We start from the raw sequence: 27097 nt of genomic DNA, 5'->3' as shown, positions 1-27097 counted from the left end.
CATTCTGAGTCGATTTATGCATGTCCATCCGTCCGTCTGTCCATTTATTTTTGAAAACAAAGTACAGTTCGCATTTATTGCCCAATCCAGATGAAATTTTGCACAAATCATTTGTTTGGCCCAAGGACGAACCCTATTGAAATTGGAGATAATCGGTCAAAATTTAGATATTGCTCTCATATATATCTTCGTCCGATTTGCCTTTTATTGTGCACCAAACACGTAATATCAGCCGGAATAGTATGGAATTTTGCACATACAATCTAATTAGGCCTGAAAAGAAGTATGGCAAATTTGATCGAAATCGGTTCAGATATATATATATATATATATATATATATATATATATATATATATATATATATATATATATATATATATATATATATATATATATATATATATATATATATATATATATATATATATATATATATATATATATATATATATATATATATAGATCCCATATGTATGGTTCATCCGATTTGTTATTTTTATCCTCCGCAGCCGTAATATGCACACTGTAACAACAATATTTGGGGAAATATATCAAATGCAGCTCAGAAATACCTTTGCTAAATTTTATCGAGATCGATTCAGATTTGGATATAGCTCCCATATATAACTTCGTCCGATTTACTTCTTATTGTGCACCAAACGTCTAATATTTGTCCAAATGGGATGGAATTTGGCACTTACGACCAAATTGAGCCTAGAAGGTAGTATATCGAATTTGGTGAAGATCGGTTCAGATATAGCTATAGCTCCCATATATATTGTTCATCCGACTTGTTATATTTTTTACCCACAGCCGTAATATGCACTCTGTAACAACAATATTTGGGGAAATATATCAAATACAGCTCAGTAATACCTTTGCTGAATTTTATCGAGATCAGTGCATATATAACTTCGTCCGATTTTCTTTTTATTGTGCACCAAACGTCTAATACTTGTCCAAATGGGATGGAATTTGGCACTTACGACCGAATTGAGCTAGTATGTCAAATTTGTTGAAGATCGGTTCAGATATAGCTATAGCTCCCAAATATATTGTTCATCCGACTTGTTATATTTTTTACCCACAGCCGTAATATGCACTCAGTAACAACGATATTAAGGGAAATATATCAAATACAGCTCAGAAATATCTTTGCCAAATTTTATCGAGATCGGTTCCGATATGGATATAGCTCCCATATATATTTTTATCCGATTTCAAATTAATTGTGCACCAAATGGGCAATACAAGTCCGAATTGTAAAGATACAAATGCTTCGGCATATTTAGTCCTTTGAACTTTAAAGTAAAGTGGTGTAGGATATCATAAAGTAGGCCCCGCCAGACTTTAAGACTTTCTTTACTGGTTTTATCTTAAAAACTTACAATTTCGTTATGTTCCAATCTTCTTTATCCGTGATCATCACTGTAAACAAAAACTTGTTTTTTTTAGCAGATTACATTGCACAATAAGGAGGTAGAACAGCTTCGAAAAAATTTAGAAACACAACTCTGAGGCTATGCCCGCTTCCTGTCAGAATTATTCAAAATTATATGCAACAAGTTGTTTTCAATTATTTCACATTTTTCCTCATTTTTTAAATGACTTAAATAAAGCGAAAGATGAATTAAGTGTCTGGATTTTATTTCAAAAATATGATCCAGAGTGTCCAATCTTTCAATTACATGGCTAAAATGGTTAATATCTTCGCGCCCAACAATCTACGTTTCTTCCAATCATTGATTTTGAAAATATTTTGTTTTAATTTTTCAAAACAATAAATATATACAAAAAATTGGCAAAAGTCGGACACACTCAGAAAAAAATTGTAATCAGCTCATAGCTCTACCCTTCCTTTTTATTCTACCATGTGCTCACCTGTCAGCAATGTTATTGGATTAATGTACACATTTCATTCCATTTCAAGATATCCTGAAACGGATTTCACTCAAAACTAATTTTGGAATTTACCGGCGTTATTTTAATGTGGCATATTTAAGTACCCTCTTATTCATTCAACAGTCGATACAATTAAATTGAAATATGTATGTCTAATAAGCCATTGCATACACCCAACACATTATTGCTAACATTTTTTTAAATTTCGATTAGCGCATTAGAAAAAAAAAAATTAAATTCCGCATTGATTTATGCTTACCTCCATACTTCGGCTGGGAATGATGTCATTTCGAAATGACATCTAAATGAATTCCTTGCCGTCAAAAGAGTTATCGACAAATAACGAAATAAATTGCAAATTTCTGTCAATTGATTTGTTGAAATAAATGTCAATAATTGAGATAAAAGTAAAGTGGCGAATGAAACCGGACAAGTGGATACCAAATAGCCAAAGGCCATGAAATATTGAAAAAAATAAGCGCCAGCAACAACAATAATAATAATAATACTGCGGCCAATATTGGTCGCTTGTCTAAAATAAGCCGGTCGGTCGTCAAGAAGTGGATACAAAAGCAAAGTTCAACGCTCAATATTTGCATAGCAATGGCAAGCAACAACAACAACAATAACAGCGAGAAACAGAAACTTATAAAATACCAACAACAACAAAGCAGAATCAAAATAAACTTGAACTTGGCCTACAGATTTGATTTGAACAGGCAACATAAAATCTGAATTAAAAAAAATGAAACTTGTCTTGCAGTGGCTGGAAGTAATTAACACAAAAAAAAAAAAAAAAACAGCAGCTAATAATAATTACAATTATCAATAAATTAAATTATATTTTTTGTTGTTGTTCTTATAAATTGATGAATCACAATTAAATAATTAATGGGGTATTAATTTAAAAGAGATGTGAGGTTAGAATGAGATTTTAATTCAATTTAGGCAAAATAGGGGTTGGGCAATTTGGCGGCTGGAATGGCATAGTTCAGACCATAGGCTGAGGCAGGGAAGGCAAATTTACCGGGAGCAGCAAAGGCAGCGGGGCCATAGGCATAGTTGTAGGCTGGCAAAGCTGCAGCAGCAGGAGCAACGGGAGCAGCGGGTACAGCTGGGAAACCGTATTTACCGGGAGCAGCAAATGGTAGGGTAGCTGGAGCGGGTGCAACAGCAGCAGCTGGTAAATAGGGAGCTGGATAAGCATTTACTGGGGCAACAAATTGTGGGAATGGAGCTACGGCTGGAGCAGCAGCAAATGATTGGCCATAGAAAGGAGTGCCATATGGAATAGTGGCACCGGCAGCAAAACCAACTTTATTGGGTGCTGGCACCGTATTGGCAGGAGCAGCAGCAGCAGCTGTAGCTGGTGTAGGGGCAGCAAATTCAACTTTGGGTGCTTGGGCAGGGGCAGCAGGTGCGGGAGCTGGAGCAGGAGCGGCAGCAACAGCCGATGTTGCAACGGCAGTGGCAGCAGGGGTTGCAGCTGGATAGGCCACGGCATGGTTGATGCTATGGGCATTGAATGTGGAAGCAAAGGTGGTGATACCAGCCTGGGCGGAGGCACACAAAGCCAAGATGGCAAGGATCTGAACAAGGTTTTAAAAAATTATAATAAACATTATTTGCTTTTTCAAAAAATTGAAACTCAAATAATCCACTCACCACAAATTTAGCAGCCATTTCAGTGGGTCTTTGGTTAGTAAATGAAAAAATGAAGGGTTAGGGAAATGTGATTTCCAAAAAATGGGGGAAATGGTTGTGTTGAGTTGAAAATCCAAACAAGGTATGATGAAAATATTACAGACAATTGTAGTTTTTATAAAAAAAACTGAAAACCTCGATAAATCCAAATAAGAGTTCAATTGGTTCAATCAACTGAAATTGCGTTAAGACCAATTGAGAGATATTATCAACAATTCACACGCACACCTACACATTTCAACTGGCGACTTTCTTTGCATACTAATTTATTTATCTGACTTCTGCATTTTCCAGTTGCCCGGGCTCGATTTATTAATAAACCCAGTAATATGTTAAAAATAGTTTTGAAAAAACATTGTAACACATTCGCCACGATATGACCCATTAACACCCGCTCCATTCAATTACCAGCAATATTTTTGTTTTTTTTTTTTTTAATGAAATTTCGGTTAATTTACAATAACAACAAAATCAAGTTTTCATTAAAACACTCATAACCTGCCTCAACACGCACAGCGACGGCATATTTTATGAACTAAATTTAATTTCATAATAGCACATGTACATTAAAGTGGGTACCACCATTAGATCAATGTAAAAGGGCTATGAATTTAAAATATTGAAAAAATGCGTTTAAAAAATCCATGAGTATTTCACTTAGAGTCTTAAATAAATATATATGTTTTTAAAAAGTTCATGATTATTTGTCTCAAACTGCTTGAAAATTATATTTAAAAAAATCAAAATTATTGGACGGGGAATAACAAAAAATTAAAAAAATAAAAAAATATTCCTAATGAATCTACAATTATTATCAGGAAACTCGTGGTATAAATATCTTTATAAAAAATCCGCAATAATTTGACTTCAAGGCAAATATTTGAAAATGAATCCATTAATATTTAAAAGAAATACATTTTTCTTAAATCCTGAAAAGTATTTTTAAAAAATCCACAAATATTTGACAAAGGAATGTAGCTGACATTTCTTTTAAAAATATTCCTGAAAAATTGAAAAATCCACGATTATTTGTCTTAGAGTTCCTTAAAGTTTTCTTAGAGTCGGTGAAAATATATTTAAAAAACATCTGCGATTATATGACTTAAAAACTTAAAAAATATTTAAAAATTTACTATTTGTCTTAGGGTTCCTTAAAAAATATTTAAAAAAAAGGTTTCTTAAAGTCCGTGAAAACATATTTAAAAAAAATCTACGATTATTTGACTTAAAAATCTTCAACAAATATTAAAAAATCCAAGATCATTTTACTTAAAATGCTTGAATTTCTTTTTTAAAAAAATAATAATCGATTCTTTGGCTAAACGTCTTTGAAACGAAAATTACTAAAAAGCAAAAAAAAAATCCATAATTTGTTGACAAAAAAGTACCTGAAATTAATTACTTTTTTAAAATCCTTATAAAATAATTTTTGAAAAATCTGGGAATATTTGACTTGGAGTTCCATAAAAAAAAGTTTTTCTTAAGTCAGTGAAAATATATTTTAAAAAAATCTACGATTATTTGACAAACTGTCGATTATTTGGCTTAACGTCCTTAAAAAAATACTTAAAATCCACGATCATTTAACTTAAAATCCTCGAAAATATAATTATAAAAAATATATGTCCTGAGAAAAATATTTTTAAATTTTTTAACTTTAGGTCCTGGTAAACATTTTTTTAAAAAACCACCATAATCCTTAAAAAAATAATTTCAATAATTCCACTTCTATATAAAAGAAAGTCTTTGACTTGAAGTCATTAAAAAATATTTGAAAAAATATGCTACTATTTAAAAAATATTAAAAAAAAAACAAAAAAATCCACGATTATTAGTTTTTGGATTTTTTAACTTTTGAATACTTAACTTCAAGCCCCCGAAAAAATATTCTTAGAAACTCGTCGATTTTTAGACTTAAAGTTATTTAAAGTATTTTGAATGATCATTTAAAAATAAACAATGATTTGACTGAAAGTCCTTAAAAATATTATAAACAAGTAAAAATACTGTAAGTTCGGCCCTCAATACTGAATACCATCTACCATTTGGAACAAATTTGGCAATTTTCAAAAAAAAAAAAAAAAAACGCGTTAAAAATTTTGCTTTTGTTCTAAGCCATTACAATACACAAATGAGAAACTTGAAAAAAATCAGTGAATAATGTATGGGGGGTATACCAAAACGTGGACCTGCACAGACAATTTTCTGGCATAGGATGGAGTATCCATTACGAACTTCAAATACGAAATTTGAAACAATCCCGGTGAATAATGTCGCAAAAATCATCAAAATACCGAATATAGGGGCGTATCATTATATGGAGGATATATCAAAACGTGGACCTGCACAGACAATTTTCTGGCATAGAATGGAGTATCCATTACGAACTTCAAATACCAAATATGAAACAATTCCGGTGAATAATGTCGCTAAAATCATATTCGGGAGATATGGGAGCTACACGAAAACGTGGATCTGCACAGATAATTTTCTGTTCTAGGCTTTAGTATCCATTACGGACTTCAATTACAAAATTTGAAACAACTCCAGTGAATAATGTCGCTAAAATCATCATACTTCCTAATATCGGGAGGTGCCGTTATATGGGGGCTATACCAAAACGTGGACCTACATGGCCCATTTTCAATACCAAAAGTCCTGCAGACATAATAAAAATATGACAGTAAAATTTTATTAAGCTACGGAAGCCATAGTGATTTCCACAGGCGGACAGACTGACGGAGATCGCTAAATCGACATAGAATTTTTTGCTGATCAATACTTATGTATGTTTCGAGGTGTTACAAACGGAATGACAAACTTGGTGTACCCTCGATACTATGGTGGAGGGTATAAAAAACCAAGATAATTGGACACTTGGTCTTTTAAATGTTATAGTTGGACCTTGTTGGATAGGTATTTTCATTAGCTTTCAAAAGAATTAATATTTCCAGATCTAACACGGGTCATGGACCCGGATTTCGGGTCATATATGAGGGTATCCGGGACCGTCTCAAAAAAAAGGAATACTTTCCCGAAAACAGGGTGCAAATACTAACATCTGGAAAACATTTTAAAACAATTCGAGAGTTTTAAAAGTTTGACGGAATGTCTTGGAAAAAATACTTTAAAAAAGATCCAATATAACTGGACTCTTGGACCTTAAAGAAAACATTTTGGAATAATATACATTATTTTTCGTCAGTTACTCCATAAAAAAATTACTCAAAATCCAAGATATTTTATTATTTTAGAAATTCACTTTTGTAGATTTGTTGGTCCTTGAGAAAATATATAGAAAAAAACAGCGATAATTGGTCTGGCTATGAATTAACATAAATCCGTGATTATTTGTCTATTGGTCCTTGAAACAATTATTTATTAAAACATTTATTTATAAATTCATGATTATCTATTTGAATATGACAATTATACTGGTTTATTTTGTCTACTTTTTAAAGAAAGACTTTCACAGCTATAATCATTGTTTTTTTTTTTTAAGAATAATTTTCACTGTCTAAAAAAGATCTACCCCAAAATCTTTTAAAAATATTTTCAAAGGACTGTTTTAGGTATATTCGTGGATTTTTTTAACTGTCTGGCAGACCAACAGAGATATACTCTGAATGAAATTTAAATCATATAATCTAGCATAAAATTCCATAAATTTATTAGCAGCAATAAAGACAATATTAATGGGATAACGTTAAACAAAAATAGCCTATCAACTTTATTAGGCCTCCTTAGTGTAACACTCTTTTTCGTACCACTTTCAATCACTAATCCATTGCAATGGCATACATTATCATAATAACCAACATCACAGCGACAGACATTGGGACACCACTGCCACCGTTAAGTAGCATTTCGTATGTATGATGTGTTAGTTTGAATTCACAATTATCGATTGGTCACTTTCGGATTTATTTGGACAAAATATATTCGTATTGGTATTTGGTCCGTGGCCGGTATGCGTTTTATTTTCATTTTTCAAATGTTGCGTGCAATTGGCAAACAATCAATCAGCCAACCAACCGACCTACCGATCGACATACATCCAGGTTGTGAGACGATAGCAATTCTTGCTCTCAGAAAAAGAGTCTTTTTTTTCGATGTTTTGTCAAATCACTTGGGACAAGTGAAAAAGTGCGTTACTTGATATAAAACGGAATGATTTGTGAGTTCAAATCTTTTTGCATTAACAAAACACGCTTCGTAGACAATTCAGTGCTTTAGACAGTTGTAGTGTCGTTTGTTTTCAAATAAATAAATGTAAATTTTACAATAAAAAGTGATTGTTTGAATCGCATAAAATATTTGTGATTTATTTCTCAACGTTAGGCCTACAAATTAAGATGCAACCATTTTAAAGTGTAAAATGATGGGATTTTAATATGACTTCGTGATCTGTTTCGGAAATAAGTTGATATCCGAAATAAGATTTATTGTATTTCAATCGATCGCAAAGTGTCACATTGCACGAGTTTTAGGTCAATATCATTTGAAAGAAATAAAAAAATGTGCCCGAATTTTATGCTAACAAATGAATGGATATTAGATGTGGTATAAAACTTACTCCTTGCTCGGGTTTTTGGGGAAATAAAGGGAATATTTCATTGCCGCCTTATGATGATGCAGAATAATTTTCTATGAAAACTCAACGTATGAGTGATGTGCAACATATGAAATTTATGAAATCACTCATACGTATAGGAACTAGTGTACTGAACTATGAACTAGATTGACACAACTCTTGAATCCATTTTACACAGAGCTCTAAGCGGTTAGGCAAAAATCTAGGCTTCCATCTTGTCCAAAATTCTAACCTTATGTGAAGTTCCCTGTCGATAGGTGACTAGTACAGAGACAGCATAATCAGATAATTTCAGTTTTTGGTCTAGACTTCCGCACAACTGCAAAATTAGGAAAATTCTTGGTCCATTTAACCATCTAAATATTTTGCGATCATCTCCAATGGCTTATATTTTGACTCTAATGCCATATTTCGTGAGGATCGGGTATAATTGCGAACCACAGCTTGATCGACTAAGCTCGGCGAGATAGGAAAATCTAAAAACGATGTTATCGTGGATGTAGGGCCAAAACTCAAACTCATGTCTTTAATGACTGCCAATTGAAGGTGCTGTTGGTGAGCAATTACACAGTGCAACACAAAACATCATTTCGGAAAAAATCCAGTGAATTATGAAAGTGGAGCTTTTAAAAAAGATACGTGTATCGACGTTTTTATACCCTACAACACTATGTGTTGGGGGTATTATAAGTTTGATTGGGCCAAAAATTATGTAACACCTCGAAATATTGATTTCCCACATAGGAAAGTATATATGGATCTTCCTATCTCGCCGAGCTGAGTCGATCTAGCTATGTGTGTCCGTCCGTCTGTCCATGTTAATTTGTAATCACTCTACAGGTCGCAATTATGACCCGATCTTCACGAAATTTAAAATATAGGTAGGGTTAAGGTCAGAATAGAACCCTATTTCTTTTGGAGATGATCGCATAATATTTAGGGGTTGAAATGGACCAAAAACTGAAAAATTTCCTGATTTTGCAGTTGTTCTACAGGTCACAATTATAGACCAATCGAAGCGAAAGTTAGCATGGGGCTAGAGCTTAGGGCTGGGCAGAAGCCTTCCAATTTTGATGGTCATCGGGTAATATTTAGTGGGTGAAATAGACCATAACATTTCTGTTAAATAAAACTCAAATTTTTCATTAAACCGCGAATATTTTTAATCCCGGCGAAATCACAAATAGATGAAAAGGTCAATTCTGACCGTTTCGTAGATGCCGATAGTAAATATATCTGATATATATCGGGAAATATATACAATGTAAATATACAATGGAAGGGGATGTTAGTCAGAATGCATGTATCGTAAGAATGGCTGGACCGATTTTGACAAATTTTGTCAATTCAGAATGCCTTCTTATCATAAGAGAATAAAATCTGAAAAAATCGCATAAAAAATGTGCTAATGATGGTGTTATTATAGATTTTGTAGTATTTTGTGACATTTTTTTTTTCATATTTTTTATCGCATGCGATTTTTTCAATATGACTTTGACAATTTGACAATATTTTTTTAGCTTACAACGCGGGTTGGGGTTATTGTATACGGATAGCAATTATCGTCCAATCTTCACGAAAATTTTCACAAATGAGCCTAACCCTACGGCTCAGAAGAGCTATTGTTTTCAAAGATGACCGCAATATATTTAGGGGTGGACCAACCACCAAAAATGTTCCTGGTTTTGCAGCCGTTATAAGGTCGCAAATAGAAACAAAAGGACATGAAATCTCGCATGAAGTTAAAGTTTAGGACAGCGGGTAGAATGGACCACAACTTTTGTGTGCAAAAAATACCAATATTACTTACAAGCGATATCCGTAATAACCAAAAGGCGAACTTCTGGCTTTTTTATGCCGATTTCGTTGATGGATATAGCCAAATGTCGTAGTCAAGCAAATCATATATATGGGTCTAAATTTGTAGATGCAGAGCGGCCTCGCAAAATATAAGCTTCATGGTTATTCAAAATGTTGACCCTTTGTGGGGATAGTACCAGATGGAGCGTATTTTATAAATTTATAATTATTCAAAATTTTGACTCTTTGTGGGTGAGGCACATGATGTAGTGGGTCGATATTGTTCATTTTCGAACCTGACATAGCTCTGATACAAATATTTGGATTTGTAACATTTGAACAATGTTGGATGATAATTTCTTGTTTTATACTGAAAATTATTTTCTGTGAAAATGTTGACCTTTTGTGTGGAAGGTGCCAAAAGAAGTGGTCTGATATTACGCATCTCCGAACTCGATCTAAACTAGATAACAGTATTCCGATGTATGTGACGTTTGAACCACATCAGATACTTCATTCGAGAGTTATCGTGCTCACCAGCCATTTGGCTTTGGATATAAAAAGGAAAGAAATAATTTCCACTTGCACAACAAACATTTCGAATGTAATTAGCTTCAAAAATTTTTTTCTAGATATATGATTTATTCCGAAATTTGAGTAAAATATTTCTTCTGCTGACACATTCTGCCTAAAGCGAAATTTTATGTTTCCTTCAGACGTCAATTCAAAAAGGGCGATGAAAAATTGATCAAAAAACTAGGAAATATTTTTTTAGGAAAATTAATGCAAATAAGAATTCCTGGCGTTTATGAAAATTTATACTTTTGACGTTTTCCAGAACCCATAGTAGAATGATTCTGTAGAATATTTTGACTTGATACACTCCTGCCCAGGAAAGGAGGGTGGAGGGTATTAAAAGTTTGGCCCGGCCGAACTTAATGTTTTTTTACTTGTTTTATAATTTTATTGAATCAAAGCACAAAACTGTCGGAAATTGCATCAAATTTTAAAATAAGTTTAGATTTGTTCGAATTGCTCACCTTTGACACGAATTATGGCCTTTAAACGGTCAATGAAATCGTCACACGCTGTTCGAATGTTGCTCTGCGGTACTTTGGCGAAGCGTTTGCTTGAGATGATCGACACTTTGGTATTTTTAGTGCCAACCTTGCTTTCCAAAATACTCCAGACACAACAGTCCAACGGATTGGAGATTTAGGTGGCCATTGTGCGCTGGAAATGAAGCGAGGGACTTCATCATGTAATTATTCTTGGGCTGAGTGCGATGGTGCTGAGTTATGTTGGAATGTCCAAGGTCTGCGGACAAAATGATTGCGTGCCCAAGGCTTTAATACACTACCATCGGCTGTTATGGCGGCCCACACCATCACCATGATTTGAGTTCTGGTGGCCAACCGAAGGTGCACATTTTCAGCTGACCTCTTTGGCAAGTAAACATTTTTCTTTGTTTACAAACTGCTGGACAGCGAATGTTTTCTCATCGGAAACGGAGAAAACCAAATTCGGCAGCTCAACACTTTCGGCCAAGCGAAGCAACTTTTTAGCTCTTTTTAATCTACTTTCTTTCTGTTGCGGTGTTAGTTATTTCACATTTTGGAATTTCAATGGCTTTACCTCGATCTCATTTTTCAATATTTGCTGAATGAAATATTGCGATATGTTCAGCTCACGAGCCATTTTTCGGCCACTGCGACACGGGTTTCGATCACGTCGCTTCTTTACTTTTCGAACCATTTCTGCTGATGTTGCTGTTTTCTTCCGTCCACTTCCTTGACGTCGGGCTACGCTACCAGTATCACGGTAACGAGCGATGGTACGAGACACAAAAGATTTGTTCTCATTTAAATGCTGCAGTGCTCTAACGATATCCACTTGTGGTTTTCCAGCCAAATATAAATAAATCACGCTATCGCGGTTGAATCCCATCACGAATACCTTTTTTTCTGGAAAATTCTTATCAAAATGTTTTTGTACGCTTGTAAATTATATAATTAGCTTTCACTGGAATAATTTTAACAGCTGTCGGACGAGTGGCTCATTAATGACAGCAGTCTGAAATTGGTTGCAGTTTTTTCGTCTCTCCCTGTGCAAAAGTAACCATTTTGCAAAAAGTAACTATTTTTCAGTTAAAATTTTTGACAGGGTAAAAATTCGCATATGAATAAAGTGTTATGGATCTGGTGCAGCTGAAAAGTTAGAACGATGCATGAAGTTTTGTTTGAAAATTTTATTCAAGAAATAATGGACAAATTTTGAGTTTTGAGTACTAATCATGACTTGGTATTTAGTTAATATTAATTTCAGAATTCCTGATTTTCGGAATACCTCTCTGTACCGTTTTCTTTAAAAATCCTAAATTGTGGTTTTATTTCAAAATTTATGACATGATCACAGAATTTCCAATTATCGCAGTTCCACATCCTTCATTAGTTTCGTTTGAGTTTTGTCATTGTCATTCCCCAACAAGTCGCTTTTTTATTAAAAAAAACTCTTTTATAATTTATAAATTATTTAATCTTTGGTTGTGTTTATTAACTAATGTTCAATAAAATAAAAAATATTACCCTTTGTTAAATAAATAATAAATATTATATAAAATAAAAAAAAAATAACAAAACATTTCAATTTCTTTGGTATACAAATTTAAAAACATTACCACCGAAACTTAGCTTTGGGCCGGCCATCTTGTAACAACACATTTTCGTAAAACTGTCCAAAAATGACCTTTTGCATGCCCCACGGGCATAAGTAATACAAAAGGGAACCTTTTAGAAAAGGGTGTGATGATGATGGGCCAGGGCCAAGGGGGCGGCATGCAAATGAGCATGATGATGATGATGGGGAGCAACTATGGCTTTGGCGAAATGAGCATGGGTGTGGGCGTGAGGGAAGGCATAACCAACCGAGACATGGTGAGTGGTGGTCTTGGGTCCGGGAATGGCACGGTAGCTGGGAACTGGGGCGGTGAAGGGAATGGCTTCGAAAACGGGTGGCAACACCTTGGTGAAATGCACAGGAGCGGGTAAAACGGGAGCTGGGGCGGGTAGAACATGAGTGTGAACTACTTGAGTTGGTGCGGGCACAAGGTGAGCATGGGCAGCTGGTAGCAAGGGAGCTGGGGCAGGGAGAAGAGGTGCCGGAGCGGGGAGGAGAGGAGCTGGAGCGGGGAGTAGGGGAGCAGGAGCTGGAAGAAATTGGGCTGGAGCAGGTACTTCATGGAAATGGGCTGGTGGCAATACTGGAGGAGCCTGATGGAAGTGAGTGGGAGCAGACAAGACCTCTTGATGCAAATGTGCCGGTGGAGCAAAATCAATGTGATCCGGTACGCCATGGTGATGGAAGCCAAAAGGCAAGGAGGGTTTGGCCTGAGCCAAGACCACAGCCAAAGCCAGCAATACAAAGGTCTGCAAAGGGGGGTGATTGGAGATTGGATTTTCATTATTATTTAATTAAATTTTATTTTTATTATTTTTAATTTAATGAAATTAATTTTCTTCCTACCAATTTAACATGCATCATCCTGCTTGAGTTTTTTGGAAAGTATCCTCGTTTAATTTAAATGTTCAAATCCCAAGACAACTGTTTGTCTATGCAAATGCTGTGGAACTAATGCATAATTAATTTTCTGTCAACAATTTATACGAAAAAAATAATCCCCCTCCGTTCCGGTATTGTCACATAATATCTCCTCAAAGGTGGCTAATAATTTTTAATATTTTTATTTTCATAATTCATATTTCCCCTTTACTTTCGGTGGCCATCGTTTTGTTCCCTTTCGTTCGGTGGCCACAACTGAATGCAGCATTTTTTTGGGCAATTGTTCACCATTTTTGGTAAGCCTTCGCCGGTTGGTGGGCAGCTTTTTTTTGGGTGTGTGTGTCTTTCTTACCAACCAGCAACACCATCGAGATTAGCTTTTGGCTAATGAAGCTTCTTTGCACTCACTTTACAATTGCCATGGTTTGGAAAAACAACAGGCATTTGTGAGCGAGAGTGGCCCGGGCCCGAGGGGGAGGTTTATTTTTCAATACGATTGCTAAGTGCGTGGCGGCTATAATTTGCCTAAAAGCGACTGTGAAATAAGTCGTGACTGCCTATCGCCACCCCCCGTCTTTTTTTTTTTTTTTTTTGGTTTGGTGTGCCCAAAACTCTCAACATTCCAACCACAAGAATTGGTCATAGCCGCGGCCGATCGCATTAAACGCAGTGTAGCATTTAAGCTGTCTTGCATTTTATGGACTTTTAGGTTAATAACCCAATTAAATGTTCGATATTTTGTAGTTGTTGTGCGGCTCTTTGTATTAAGCCTGAGCCATAATCAAGAAATTATGTAATTGAAACTTTCTATATAAGTGTTTATTGCATAAACACGAATACAACATATACACACCCAATAGGCGACTAAATTTGTCAGTTTTATGAGCTCATAATATTTTATGAGTGGCTGGCGACCTTGAAAAATTACAACAGGGTATGACGTGAGCTAGGCGTTAATTTGTTGCGTCCCTCAAATGATCCTAAGATTATAATTAATTGGCCACTTGATCAATAGATATTCTATAGGCAGAAGTCCTGAAATATTAGTTTTCTGCCGATAGGAGGCTTAGAACTGCTTAGAAAATCTTTAAAATATAATCTACTTTTAGAAAACCATTTATGGCTCACATTTTCATAGGAGTTCCTCAAAGGTCTTCTATCCATAAAAAATATAAGAGGTCTTCCATCTATAGGGGACCTCTTAAATGTCTGATAAGTCTCGCATAGTTAAGATTTAGCGTTTATTTTCTTTTGTAGCCTTTACCAAAAAATCCTAAAAACCTGTGTCAATAAATAACGGTGACACAAGGTATGTTTATTCTAAGAACCTCTCCGCGCCAGCAAAATACCATTAAGAAAAGTCAAAGTCGGGGGAGCATATTTATGCATATTATTGGTTAATATAATCCAATAATTATCAAAAATGCTAGAATTCTTCCCTGTCCTTAACTCTCTTCTCAGGCGTGTCGATTGGCTTCAATTGTGTGATCAGGACATTTTTTCTGTTTTTGGTTCATTTGAATCCCTAAATATTTTGCGATCATCTCCAAAAGCCAAAGGCCCCTCTGTATCTCCAAATTTAGACTCATCTATATGATTCGCTTGTCTACGATATTTGGCTACATTCGTCTACGAAATCAGCATAAAAAAGCCAGAAGTTCGTTTTTTTGTGTATTTTGGATATAGCCTGTAAGTTATTTTCACCATTTCGGTAGAATGGAAATGTTGGTATTTTTTCACACAAAAGTAGTGGTCCCTTCTACCCGCTGTCCTAAACTCTAACTTAATGCGAGATTTCGTGCCCTTTGGTTTCTATTTGTGGGCTTTATAATGGCTGTAAAATAGGGAGCATTTTTAGTTGTTGGTCCATTTCAACCCCTAATTATGTTGCAGACATCTTTGAAAACAATAGGCCTAGCCCTTTTGAGCCTAACCCTACCCTTGTGAAAATTTTCGCGAGGATCGGACGATAATTGCAATCTGTATATAATAACCCCAACCTGTGTTGTAAAGTGAAAAAATATTAGAAAATATACACTTCAATATTATAAGTCAAATTAAACAAGTGAGCAAAGGCTATAGTCGTGCGGGGCCGACCATGTGATACCCTACAACACTACAATATGTTCGAAGTCTTCTTATATCTAAATCCATTTTGGCAGATTTCGTTTTTGAAATAATGTCAAATAGCCCCGCCCAGAGGTTACCCTTAGTTTTTTGACCCGGAGAATTTGGCCAATATTTTCGCACTCCGTAGTATTGTTAAGTAGTATTGTTAAGTATTCAAAACAATTTCACACGAAAGTTATGGTCCATTTTACAGCTAAATATAATATAACAGTCGTCCAAAATGCTAGAATTCTTCCCTGTCCTTAACTCTCTTCTGAAGCGAAATTCGATTTGTTTTCAATTGTGGCCTAAAGAGCGACTACAAAATTCGAAAAAAAAATTATTTTTTTTAGTCCATTTGCACCTCTAAATGTACGTCTTAATAACAATAGGCTTTACTTCTGACCCTAACGCAACCCCATGCAATTTCGTGGGGATTGGACGATAATTGCAATATACATATAATACCCTCAGAACGTAGTGTTGAGGAGTGTAAAAATTTAGAAAATTTTCAATTCAAAATTGTAAGTCAAATTGGAAAAATCTCATGCGATAAAAAATATGACAGAAATGGAAAAAAAACGACAAAAGATATTTACTTTTTTTACTGGTGTATTTTTCCGCGATTTTCTTAGATTTTATCGCTTTCTGACAAGAGACCATTCCGAATTGATGGGAATTGTGAAAATCAGCCCAGCGGTTCTTGACTTATAAGCAGAATAAATAAGATCAATTCTTTTACATATATATTGTACCTATTTTGCTATATATCCGATTTCATGGCTATTAGCATCACTGAAATGGTCAGAAGTGATATTTTAATGTATTTGTGATTTGGCTGGGATTGAAAATATTCGCGGACATTTTCCTATTTTCTTACATAAAAATTAGGGTCTAATTATTATCCCATGGCCGCTAATTATTGTCCCATGGCCGCCCAAATTGATAGGTTTCTGCCCACTCCTAAACTCAAACTCCATGTAAATTTTCGGGTCGATTGGTTCATAAATTCCAACCCCTAAATATTGTGTTATCATCTCAAAAAACAATAGAGTAACATTTTCATAAACGGTGTCTATGGTTAAGTTAAATAACACTTTTGTGTGGAAATAATGATTTTTTTTTATTATTTTTTTTTTAAATTTGAAATTAGAAATAATTATTATTTTTTCCCATTCTTTTCTAATTAGTTATTTAATAAATTATATATATATATTTTTTTTTTTTGAAATGTTTAAATCTGGAATGTGGTAATTCTAGAATTTTAATGGAGCTATACTTTTGAGATGAATAGATTTCATCTAAACTTAGAACATCGTATAACTGTAGTCAAAACTGGAGCAAATTCCAATATTAAATATAAAATAATTGTCTCGTAGATAATATACGATTTGGGAGAATTTTCCTAAATCTTCTTATTTAATTAGACATAGGTAATGTGCGAAAATAAACAATATTTATCTCAATTTTGGACATTATAATATTTCTACCGAGATCATATCAAGATGTGATCGGTCCACTTCTTTTATTACCATAGCCATGGAGCAATTTTTCCACAGAAGGTTCAATGTTTTGTATACTCTAATTTTTTACTGGTTTTATACCCTAAAACACTGTGTCTTTCATTGAAATATTAAAATATTAGTACTGGGCATAGGATGTTATATATGGATCTTCATATCTCGCCAAACCGAGTCGATCTAACTATGTATATCCCTCCATCCATCTGTCCCTGTTAATTTGTAATCACGCATTTATGACTCGATTTTCATGAAATTTCGCATGGAGGTCGCAATATTGTAAGGGTTGTAAAATGTACCAATAACTAAAAAATCCAGATTAAAATAGAGATTAGGGCTGCGTTGAAGCCTATCAATTTCTAAACCGGCTGGTCCTATTTTGACAATTCTCACCAATTCAGAATGGCCCGTCAACATAAAAGAACAATATCTAAAAAAAATATCGCATAAAATATTCCAATTAAAATGTGAAATTTTTTTGTTAAATTTTGTGATGTTTTTGTCGTTTTTATACCCTACAACACTATGTGTTGGGGGTATTATAAGTTTGATTGGGCCAAAAATTATGTAACACTTCGAAATATTGGTTTCTCACATCGGAAAGTATATATGGATCTTCCTATCTCGCCGAACTGAGTCGATCTAGCTATGTATGTTCGTCCGTCCGTCTGTCCATGTTAATTTGTAATCACTCTACATGTCGCAATTATGGAGAATGGAGGTGGGGTTAAGGCCAGAATTTAGGGGTTGAAATGGACCAAAAATGGAAAAAATTTCCTGATTTTGCAGTTGCTCTACAGGTCACAATTATAGACCAATCGCTGGGCAAAAACATTCCAATATTGATGGTCATCGGGTAATATTTAGTGCGTGAAATAGACCATAACATTTGTGTTAAATAAAAGTCAAATTTTCCATTAAATTGCGAATACTTTTAATCCCGGTGAAAACACAAATAGACGAACAGGTCAATTCCGATAGTAAATATTTCGAATATATATAGTGAAATATATACAATGTATATATACAAAGGATGGGGATATTATCTAGAATGTTTATATCTCAAGAATAGATGGACCGATTTTGACAAATTTTGTCAATTCAGAATGCCCTCTTGGCATAAAAGTATAAAATCTAAAAAAAAATTGCATAAAAAGATGCCAATAATGATGTTAATATAGATTTTGTAGAATTGTATGACAATTTTTTTATTTTTTCATATTTTTTATCGCATGGGGTTTTTTCAATTGTGTATGTAATTGTAATATTTTTGCAACTTGCAACACAGGTTGGGGTATATACAGACTGCAATTATCGTCCGATCCTCACGAAAATTTTCAAAAGGGTAGGTTTATGCTCAGAAGGCCTAGGTCTATCGTTTTCAAAGATGTCCGCAATATATTTAGAGGTTGAAATGGTTAGAGTTAGGGCAGCGAGTAGAATGAACTACTACTTTTGTGTTAAAAAATACCAACATTACTTACAGGCGATATCCGAAATACACAAAAGGCGAACTTCTGTTGTTTTATGTTGATTTTATTGACGAATGCAACCAAATATCGTTGACAAGCAAATCATATAGATAAGTCTAAATTCAAAAATACAGTGGGGTATTTTTACTTTTGAGGTTATTTAGAGGCAAGCATGAAACAAAAAAAAAAAAAAGAAAACAAAATTCATGATCACACAATTGAAGCCAATCGACACGCCTGAGAAGAGAGTTATGGACATTGAAGAATGCTAGCATTTTGGATGACCATTGGATTATATTTAGCTGTAAAATGGACCACAACAACTAACAGCACGACGGAATGCGTAAATATTGGGCAAATGTCTCTGGTCAAAATGCTAAGGGTAATATCTGGGCAGTGCTCCGTGATATAATTTCAAAAGAGAATTCTTTCAAAAATGGATTTGGACATAAGGGGGCTATGTTGAGGGTCTGCAATTATCGTCCGACCCTTACGAATTTTTCCATGGCTGTTGGGTTAAAGTCAGAATAAAAGTCTATTGCTTTTGGAGATGATGGTAAAATATTTAAGGAGTTCAAATGGACCAACAATTCAAGAAGCAAACAATAAAGAACATCCGACACGAAATTTTGCATGAGGTTAGAGATTTGAACGGATAAATGTAATAATGAGAAAATCCTATTCCCTTTATCGAAAATTATAAGAATTTTTCTAAAAAGTCCTATTATATATCATATAAATAATAAAATTCTATTTAATATATCCCTTCATTGAATCCACCACATAGTACTAACTAAAGAAATGCTTTCTAATATAATTCATGATTTACCATTGTGTGAGAGCTTCACAAAACTTTGGACATGTATCAAACTTTTTTTGTGACTAGAAAATAATTTAGAGTTGGCATGGCTAAATACTCCATTTTATAATGGAGGATATAACAAGGAAAAGGTAAGCTACTAAAAATCCCTTTAAGATCAATCTAAGAAATGGTCATCAATTCTCACTCTTAAACCCACAGAACCCATCTCCTTATTGTACTTTCCTCATAAACGTAAAATTTCAAAATATTCAATATTGTTATATCTTCCAAGGGTATTGCATGTGCGAAAATCGACACCTCAGGAATCTTTAAACATGTGAAATAACTCTTCGATTTCCCACAAATTTTGCACATTCTGCTAACACTATATCGAGAATGCACACACCCATCCCCTCTAAAAGAAGTTTGTTTGAATTACTGCTTGGCCGCAACAATGTAATGTTTGAATTTTAACATTATGCTAAATTTACTTTGGTTTCATTTACCAACATTACGCTCACCTCCTAATTACAATGCATATCGCGTCAAATCTGGAGTAATGGTTTGCATTTATTCAAAATGCATTCCCACGACTCCGCGTAGTCTACCCAAATAGCCGAAAAAAATATTTTATTATAAAAGCGTGGATGAGCAATCAAAACAGACATAAACCATTTACACATTCATTTGTAAACAGTTCCATCATCAATCCCACAATTGCCAAAATGTTCAAATTTGTAAGTTTTACTCTATTTTTGGTGTCGATCATTTATATCAAATGCCAAATAACTGTGTTTTGTTTTGTACATTTCAAGGTCATTGTCTTTGCTGCCTGTTTGGCTTACGCCAGCGCCGGTGTTTTGGCTCCAACTGCCTTGGCTGCCGCTCCCGCTGTTGCCTATGCCAATGCTCCGTTGTATGCAGCCGGTGGTAGCAGCCAGGTTGATGTACGTCACAACTATGACGGTACTTTGTCTTCGTACACCACCACTCCTTTCGATTATGCCGGTCCCTATTCCAGCCGTTATGTAGCTGGTCCGGTTGCTGCTCCCGCTGCCTTTGCTGCCCCAGCTGCTTATGCCGCAGCCCCAGCCGCCTTTGCTGCTCCAGCTAAATTTGTTGGCGCCGCCGGCGTTGTAGCTCCCTATGCTACCCCCTATGCCACCCCCTATGCTGCTCCATTCGCTGCTCCCTATGCCGCCTACCCCGCCAGTGTTGCTGCCGCATATGCCGCCCCAGCTGTTGCCGCTCCCGCTCAAGTTGTAGCATAAATTGTTGCAACGACAATTTCGTTTGTAAATAGTCGAATGTAAAATATTTAAATGTTGTTTTTTTTTTTGTATAAAATAAAGTCTTATTATTAATTTAACAAATCATTTGCAAATTTTAACAAGCAAGCGAGGACGACCATATTTTACAAGTTGCCAGATTGGGCCAATATAGACTACTTCCCATAATTATATGAGATATATTATATTTTTTGGGAATACTATAAGAGTGGACCGAAATATTTACTAGATCTGTGGTTAAAAGGAATATTGAGATACGCAACGTCTTACATGTTTCGCATTTTATAAGGGTTATAATTGTTCAAAATATTGACCTTTGTTGACCATCTTTACACCAGATCTTGCGCCGAGTTTGAATGAAATCGGAGTCTGTTTGAGTCAAATTGAAAAAAATCATGCTATAAATAAATATATGAAAAACAAGTAAGCAAAGGCTATAGTCGTGCGGGGCCGACCATGTGATACCCTACAACACTACAATATGTTCGAATTCCCTTTATATCCAAATCCATTTTTGAAGATTTCGTTTTTGAAATAATGCCAAAGAGCCCTACCTGGCAGTTACCCTTAGGTTTTTGACCCGGAGAATTTGGCCAATATTTACCCACTCCGTAGTGTTGTGAAGTATTCAAAACAATTGCACACGAAAGTTGTGGTCCATATTACAGCTAAATATAATCCAATGGTCATCCAAAATGCTAGACTTCTTCTCTGTCCTCAACTCTCTTTCGATGCGAAATTCCGTGTCGATTAGTTTTCAATTGTGGCCTATAGAACGACTACAAAATTAGAAAATTTTAATTTTTTTTAGCCACTTAAATCTCTAAATGCACTTTCTAAGAACTATAGGCTTCAATTCAAAACGTAGTGTTGGGGGATGTAAAAATTTAGAAAATTTAAAATTCAAAATTGTAGGTCAAATGAAAAAATCGCATGCGATAAAAAATATATGACAAATATGGAAAAAAATTAAACAAAAGATATAACTTTTTTATTGGTATGTTATCCCGCGATTTTCTCAGATTTTATTCTTTTCTGGCAAGAGACCATTCCGAATTGATGTGAATTGTGAAAATCGGCCCAGCGGTTCTTGATTTATAAGCAGAATAAATAAGATCAATTCGTTTACATATAAATTGTACCTATTTTGCTACATATCCGATTTCTTGGCTATTAGCATCACTCTAATGATCAGAAGTGATCTTTTAATGTATTTGTGATTTGGCTGGGATTAAAAATATTCGCGGTTTAGTGGAAATTTTCCTATTTTCTAACATAAAAGTTAGGGTCTATTTTACCCACTAACTAAAATTGGTAGGTTTCTGCCCAGTATCTAACTCTATGTAAATTTTCGCGTCGATTGGTTCATAATTGTGGCCTATAGAACAATTGCAAAATCAGGAGAATTTTCTGTTTTTGGTCCATTTCAACCCCTAAATATCGTGCGATCATCTCCAAAAACAATAGGGTTCTATTCTGACCCTAACCCCACCTCCATTTTCAATTTCGTGAGGATCGGTTCATATTTGCGACCTGTAGCTTGATTACAAATTAACATGGACAGACGAACAGACGGACGGACGGTCATACATAGCTAGATCGATTCGTCTCGGCGAGCTAGGAAGACCCAAATATACTTTCCTATGTGGGAAACCAATATTTCGAGGTGTTGCATAATTTTTGGCCCAATCAAACTTGTAATACCCCCAACACATTGTGTTGTAGGATATAAAAATAACACAAAATATTATAGAAAAATATTCAAATTTTTATTGGCATCATTTTTGCGATTATTCTTTTCTTCTTAACGGCCATTCTGAATAATTCGTCATTCAGAAAAATTCGTCCAGCTATTCTTGAGTTATAAGCCGTCTAACCACATCCCCTTATATATGTATATGAGATTGTATATATTTTGCTATATATGTGATATCTTGGATATCAATATTAATGTCAGGGTCGGAAGGAACCTTTTCGTCCATTCATGATTTCGCTGCAATTAAAAATATTCGCTGTTTAATGGCATTTTTCGCATTTTTACACCTTACACCAAGGGTAAGAGTATTATGTATTTGTGCATTCGTTTGTAACATTGAGAAGGAAAAGAGGAAGGTAGAACCAGAGTTACTTTAAAGGATCGCATTAAAATCACATTCTGCGTCGATTTATGCATGCCTATTTGTCCGTCTGTCCATGTATTTTTGGGAAAAAAAAATGCAGGTCGCATTTATTATACGATTGAGATAAAATTTTCAAATAATATTTGTTTGGCCTAAGGAGGAACCCTATTGAAATTGGTGAGAATTGGTTTGAAATTGGGATATAGCTCCCAAATATATCTTCAGCCGATTTCGGATTAATTGTGCACCAGGTGGCCAATATCAGTCCAAATGACCTGAATTTTGGCACATCCATCCAATGAAAATCGGTTCAGATATAGCTATAGCCCCCATATATATGGTTCATACGATTTGGCGTTATCTGCACCCCAGAAATACCTCTGCAAATTGTATCAAGATCCGTTCAGATTTGAGTATAGCTCCCATGTATATCTTCAACCGATTTCGTATTAAATGCGCACCAAATGGCCAACATCAGTCCAAATTACCTGAATTTTGGTAGATCCGACCGAATTCAGTCTAGAAGCAACTACGTGAAATTTGGTGAAAATTCGCTCAGACGTAGCTATAGCTCCCACATATATGTTTCATCCGATTTGGGGTTTAAGTCTCCCCCATGCATAGTATGCACTTCACAACAATGATCTTTGGTACCAGAATCAGATACAGCTCCGAACTAAATACCTAAAATTTTGTCAAGATCGGTTTAGATTTGAATGTGGCTAAACATATATATCTTTATCCGATTTCAGGTTTATTGTTTACCAAATGCCCTAAATCAAACCAACTGGACTTAATTTTGGCACTTCTGACGGAATTCGGCCTAAAATCAAGTGCTTAAAATGTTATAGTGATCGGTTCAGATTTGTATATAGCTTCAATATAAATCTTCATCCGATTTTAAGGTTATTCCTCACCATATATGTAATATCAGCCCAAATTGAATAGATTTGTTCATATTCAACCTAAATTTATCATTTGGTGAATCTCGATGTGGTATATTTATTGCTTCAATAAATATTTTTAATACAATTCTTATCGAAGTCATATCATACAGCAATGTTATTTGGTTCATATTTGGTATGATCTACTTCACATAAATTCCCAATATTAACCTTTTTGTTACGGGAGCTTTAGTAAATATGCATAGAGGTGTAGGTTATCATATTGTCGTCAACGCCCGAAGTTTTACCCTTCCTTACTGGTTTAATATCTGTGTTTTATTTAAAATTTAAAAATTGCGTCCTAGTTGGAACAGGACATTTTGTGTCAATTCAACTGCATTCTGGAGTTGTTCACCTATCTTAATGGTACAAAGGGTAACTATGTAACGAATTTTTGGATTTCTAAGTATAAAAAGATTGACTAACTACAATATTTAATTGTTGCAATATCGCGGAGGGCTTGGCTAATTTCAGATACAAACAAAAAGTACAAAATTGTATTTTAATTTACCAACAATTTAATATAACATCAATATCAGACCATTTACATATCATTACAATTTTCATCACGTTCAATCCGAAGTAAGGGTTTGCATATGTTCAAATGAATATGCAAATGACTCCATAGCCAAAAAAGTATTACAGAAGTATTATAAAAATGCCCAAAATAGACATAACCCAGTTACACATTCAACTGTAAACAGTTCCCTCAAAATCACTTAATAAACATGTTCAAATTTGTAAGTCCAGCGCTAGTTTGTAATTCATCAAGTATGAATCCGAAGTAACCTTTTTTATTTCCTTTTTATTTATTTCAAGGTCATTGTCTTTGCCGCCTGTTTGGCTTACGCCAGCGCCGGTGTTTTGGCTCCCACAGCTTTGGCTGCCGCTCACGCTGTAGCCTATGCCAATGCTCCTCTGTATGCTGCCGGTGGTAGCAGCCAGGTGGATGTTCGCCACAACTACGACGGTACCCTGTCCTCTTACACCACCACTCCCTTCGGTTATGCCGGTCCCTACTCCAGCCGTTATGTAGCTGGTGCAGTTGCTGCTCCCGCTGCTTTTGCTGCCCCCGCTAAGGTTGTAGCTCCAGCTGCCTATGCCGCCGCACCAGCTGCCTATGCTGCCTATGCTGCCGCACCAGCTGCCTATGCTGCCGCCCCAGCTGCCTTTGCTGCTCCCGCTAAGGTTGTTGCTCCCTATGCTGCTCCTTATGCCACTCCCTTCGCTGCTCAATATGCCGCCCCATTTGCCGCACCTTATGCCACCTATGGTGCTGCCCCTGTTGCTGCTTCATATGCCGCTCCCGCCACCGTTGTAGCTTAAGAATCTCATTTCGAACCGAATAATTGTTAAAAATGTAAATAGTTATTTATAATTTGTGATGAGTAGTTAAACAAATATAATTGTTTGTATATAAGTTTCATGCTTTTATTTTGGACCATTTTCGCAATTGACCGATGCGAATATTCTGAAAGAAATCTACGATTTAATATTAATTGCCAAAATCTTTTTGATCATCGACTTATGTGGCAAAACTCATCAAACAACCAAATATCGGGAGGTAGAGATATATCGGGGGCTATACAAAATCGTGGACCTATACATACAATGTTTCGGTACCCGAGCTAGAACTTATTATGACCTACAAATACCAATATTTACACAAATCCGTGGGAAAATGTGGCGCAAATCATCAAAATACCGAATATCTCTACCTCCCGATATTTGGTTGTTTGATGTGTTTTGCCACATTTTTCCATGGATTTGTCTAAAAATTGGTATTTGTAAGTCTTAGTGGCTCAGGACGTCGAACATTGAATATTTAGGTCCATGTATGTACAGTATTTTGATAATCCTAGTCACATTTACTTACGAAATTGTTTCAAATTTGGTATTTTAGAAGATTTGGTAGAGGACAATCCTTGAAGTATGAAATTGTTTATGGAGGTTCCCGTTATGGTATGGCCCCCATATAACGGACTCATCCTCTTTATGGTTTCTTTGAAAAGATTAACAGCATTATCCAAACGGTCTTATTGGTATTTATAGTTTATAGTGGAACACGTTTGAATTCAGCTACTTTTGTATATTTTTATTTGTACTCAAAGGTAGAGGGTATTAAAAGTTCGGGCCAGCCGAACCTATTTTTTTTGCTTGTTTTTTTATTTTAAAAATCATTGCTAGGGCTCGCTGGGCACTGATTAAATATCGGTTTTTAATAAACATTTTTAAGGAACTAAAAATTGTGACTTTAAAAATAAGTCGATGGTCAAAAAGATTTTCCCAATGAATGTTAAATCGTTGATTTTTTCAGCAAATTTGCAATGGTCTATTGCGAAAGAGGAGTCAAATAAAAGCGTGGAATTTATGTACAAACAATTATATTTTTTACCAACTCTTTAACAATTTTAAATAACTATTTACATTTTTAACAATTATTCGGTTCGAAATAAGAGACTTAAGCTACAACGGTGGCGGGGGCAGCATATGAAGCAGCCAGAGGGGCACCACCATAGGTGGCATAAGGAGCAGCGAATGGGGCAGCATATTGAGCAGCGAAGGGAGTGGCATAAGGAGCAGCATAGGGAGCTACAACCTTAGCGGGAGCAGCAAAGGCAGCTGGGGCGGCAGCATAGGCAGCTGGTGCGGCGGCATAAGCAGCTGGGGCGGCAACAACCTTAGCGGGGGCAGCAAAAGCAGCGGGAGCAGCAACTGCACCAGCTACATAACGGCTGGAGTAGGGACCGGCATAACCGAAGGGAGTGGTGGTGTATGAGGACAGGGTACCGTCGTAGTTGTGACGAACATCCACCTGGCTACTACCACCGGCAGCATACAGAGGAGCATTGGCATAGGCTACAGCCGGAGCGGCAGCCAAAGCTGTGGGAGCCAAAACACCGGCGCTGGCATAAGCCAAACAGGCGGCAAAGACAATGACCTTGAAATAAGAAAATAAAATAGTTACTTCAGATTCATACTTGATGAATTACAAACTACCGCTGGACTTACAAATTTGAACATGATGATTAAGTGATTTTGAGGGAACTGTTAACAGTTGAATGCGTAACTGGGTTATGTCTATTTTGGGTGCTTGTGGGCACTTTTATAATACATTTTTGGCTATGGGATCATTTGCATATTCATTTGAACATATGCAAACCCTTACTTCGAATCGAACGTGATGGAAATTGTAATGACATGTAAATGGTCTGATATTGATGATATATTAAATTGTTTGTAAATTAAAATACAATTTTGTACTTCTTGTTTGTATCCGAA

The 27097-nt window shown here is 35.3% G+C and overlaps 5 protein-coding genes across 5 annotated transcripts; 2 read left to right on the top strand and 3 right to left on the bottom strand.

The window, feature by feature from the left end:
• Positions 1 to 2719: 2719 nt before the first annotated feature.
• On the bottom strand, positions 2720 to 3679 carry LOC101892405 (cuticle protein 16.5-like). The gene is made up of 2 exons (XM_005188631.3): positions 3569 to 3679; positions 2720 to 3492 (listed from the first exon to the last, which is right to left on the bottom strand). Exons 1-2 carry the CDS (start codon positions 3584 to 3586, stop codon positions 2848 to 2850), a joined length of 663 nt encoding a protein of 220 aa, XP_005188688.1. The 5' UTR covers positions 3587 to 3679; the 3' UTR covers positions 2720 to 2847.
• Positions 3680 to 12658: 8979 nt separating this feature from the next.
• On the bottom strand, positions 12659 to 13616 carry LOC101892234 (uncharacterized). Its single transcript, XM_011296317.3, has 2 exons — positions 13524 to 13616; positions 12659 to 13426 (listed from the first exon to the last, which is right to left on the bottom strand). The coding sequence occupies exons 1-2, from the start codon at positions 13539 to 13541 to the stop codon at positions 12791 to 12793; spliced, it is 654 nt and encodes a 217-aa protein (XP_011294619.1). The 5' UTR covers positions 13542 to 13616; the 3' UTR covers positions 12659 to 12790.
• Positions 13617 to 20117: 6501 nt separating this feature from the next.
• On the top strand, positions 20118 to 20733 carry LOC101892062 (cuticle protein 16.5-like). Its single transcript, XM_005188629.3, has 2 exons — positions 20118 to 20199; positions 20278 to 20733. Exons 1-2 carry the CDS (start codon positions 20188 to 20190, stop codon positions 20731 to 20733), a joined length of 468 nt encoding a protein of 155 aa, XP_005188686.1. The 5' UTR covers positions 20118 to 20187.
• Positions 20734 to 24502: 3769 nt separating this feature from the next.
• LOC101891887 (cuticle protein 38-like) lies at positions 24503 to 25178 on the top strand. Its single transcript, XM_020038604.2, has 2 exons — positions 24503 to 24555; positions 24635 to 25178. Exons 1-2 carry the CDS (start codon positions 24544 to 24546, stop codon positions 25139 to 25141), a joined length of 519 nt encoding a protein of 172 aa, XP_019894163.2. The 5' UTR covers positions 24503 to 24543; the 3' UTR covers positions 25142 to 25178.
• A 1051-nt stretch (positions 25179 to 26229) lies between these two features.
• Positions 26230 to 26886, bottom strand: LOC101891542 (cuticle protein 16.5-like). Its single transcript, XM_020038601.2, has 2 exons — positions 26828 to 26886; positions 26230 to 26756 (listed from the first exon to the last, which is right to left on the bottom strand). The coding sequence occupies exons 1-2, from the start codon at positions 26837 to 26839 to the stop codon at positions 26277 to 26279; spliced, it is 492 nt and encodes a 163-aa protein (XP_019894160.2). The 5' UTR covers positions 26840 to 26886; the 3' UTR covers positions 26230 to 26276.
• Between the last annotated feature and the right edge of the window lie 211 nt (positions 26887 to 27097).

The sequence above is a fragment of the Musca domestica genome, unplaced genomic scaffold (genome assembly GCF_030504385.1).
Source record: "Musca domestica strain aabys unplaced genomic scaffold, Musca_domestica.polishedcontigs.V.1.1 38, whole genome shotgun sequence".
In the NCBI taxonomy this organism is placed as follows: Eukaryota; Metazoa; Arthropoda; class Insecta; order Diptera; family Muscidae; genus Musca; species Musca domestica.
This window is presented reverse-complemented; position numbering and strand designations above follow the sequence as displayed.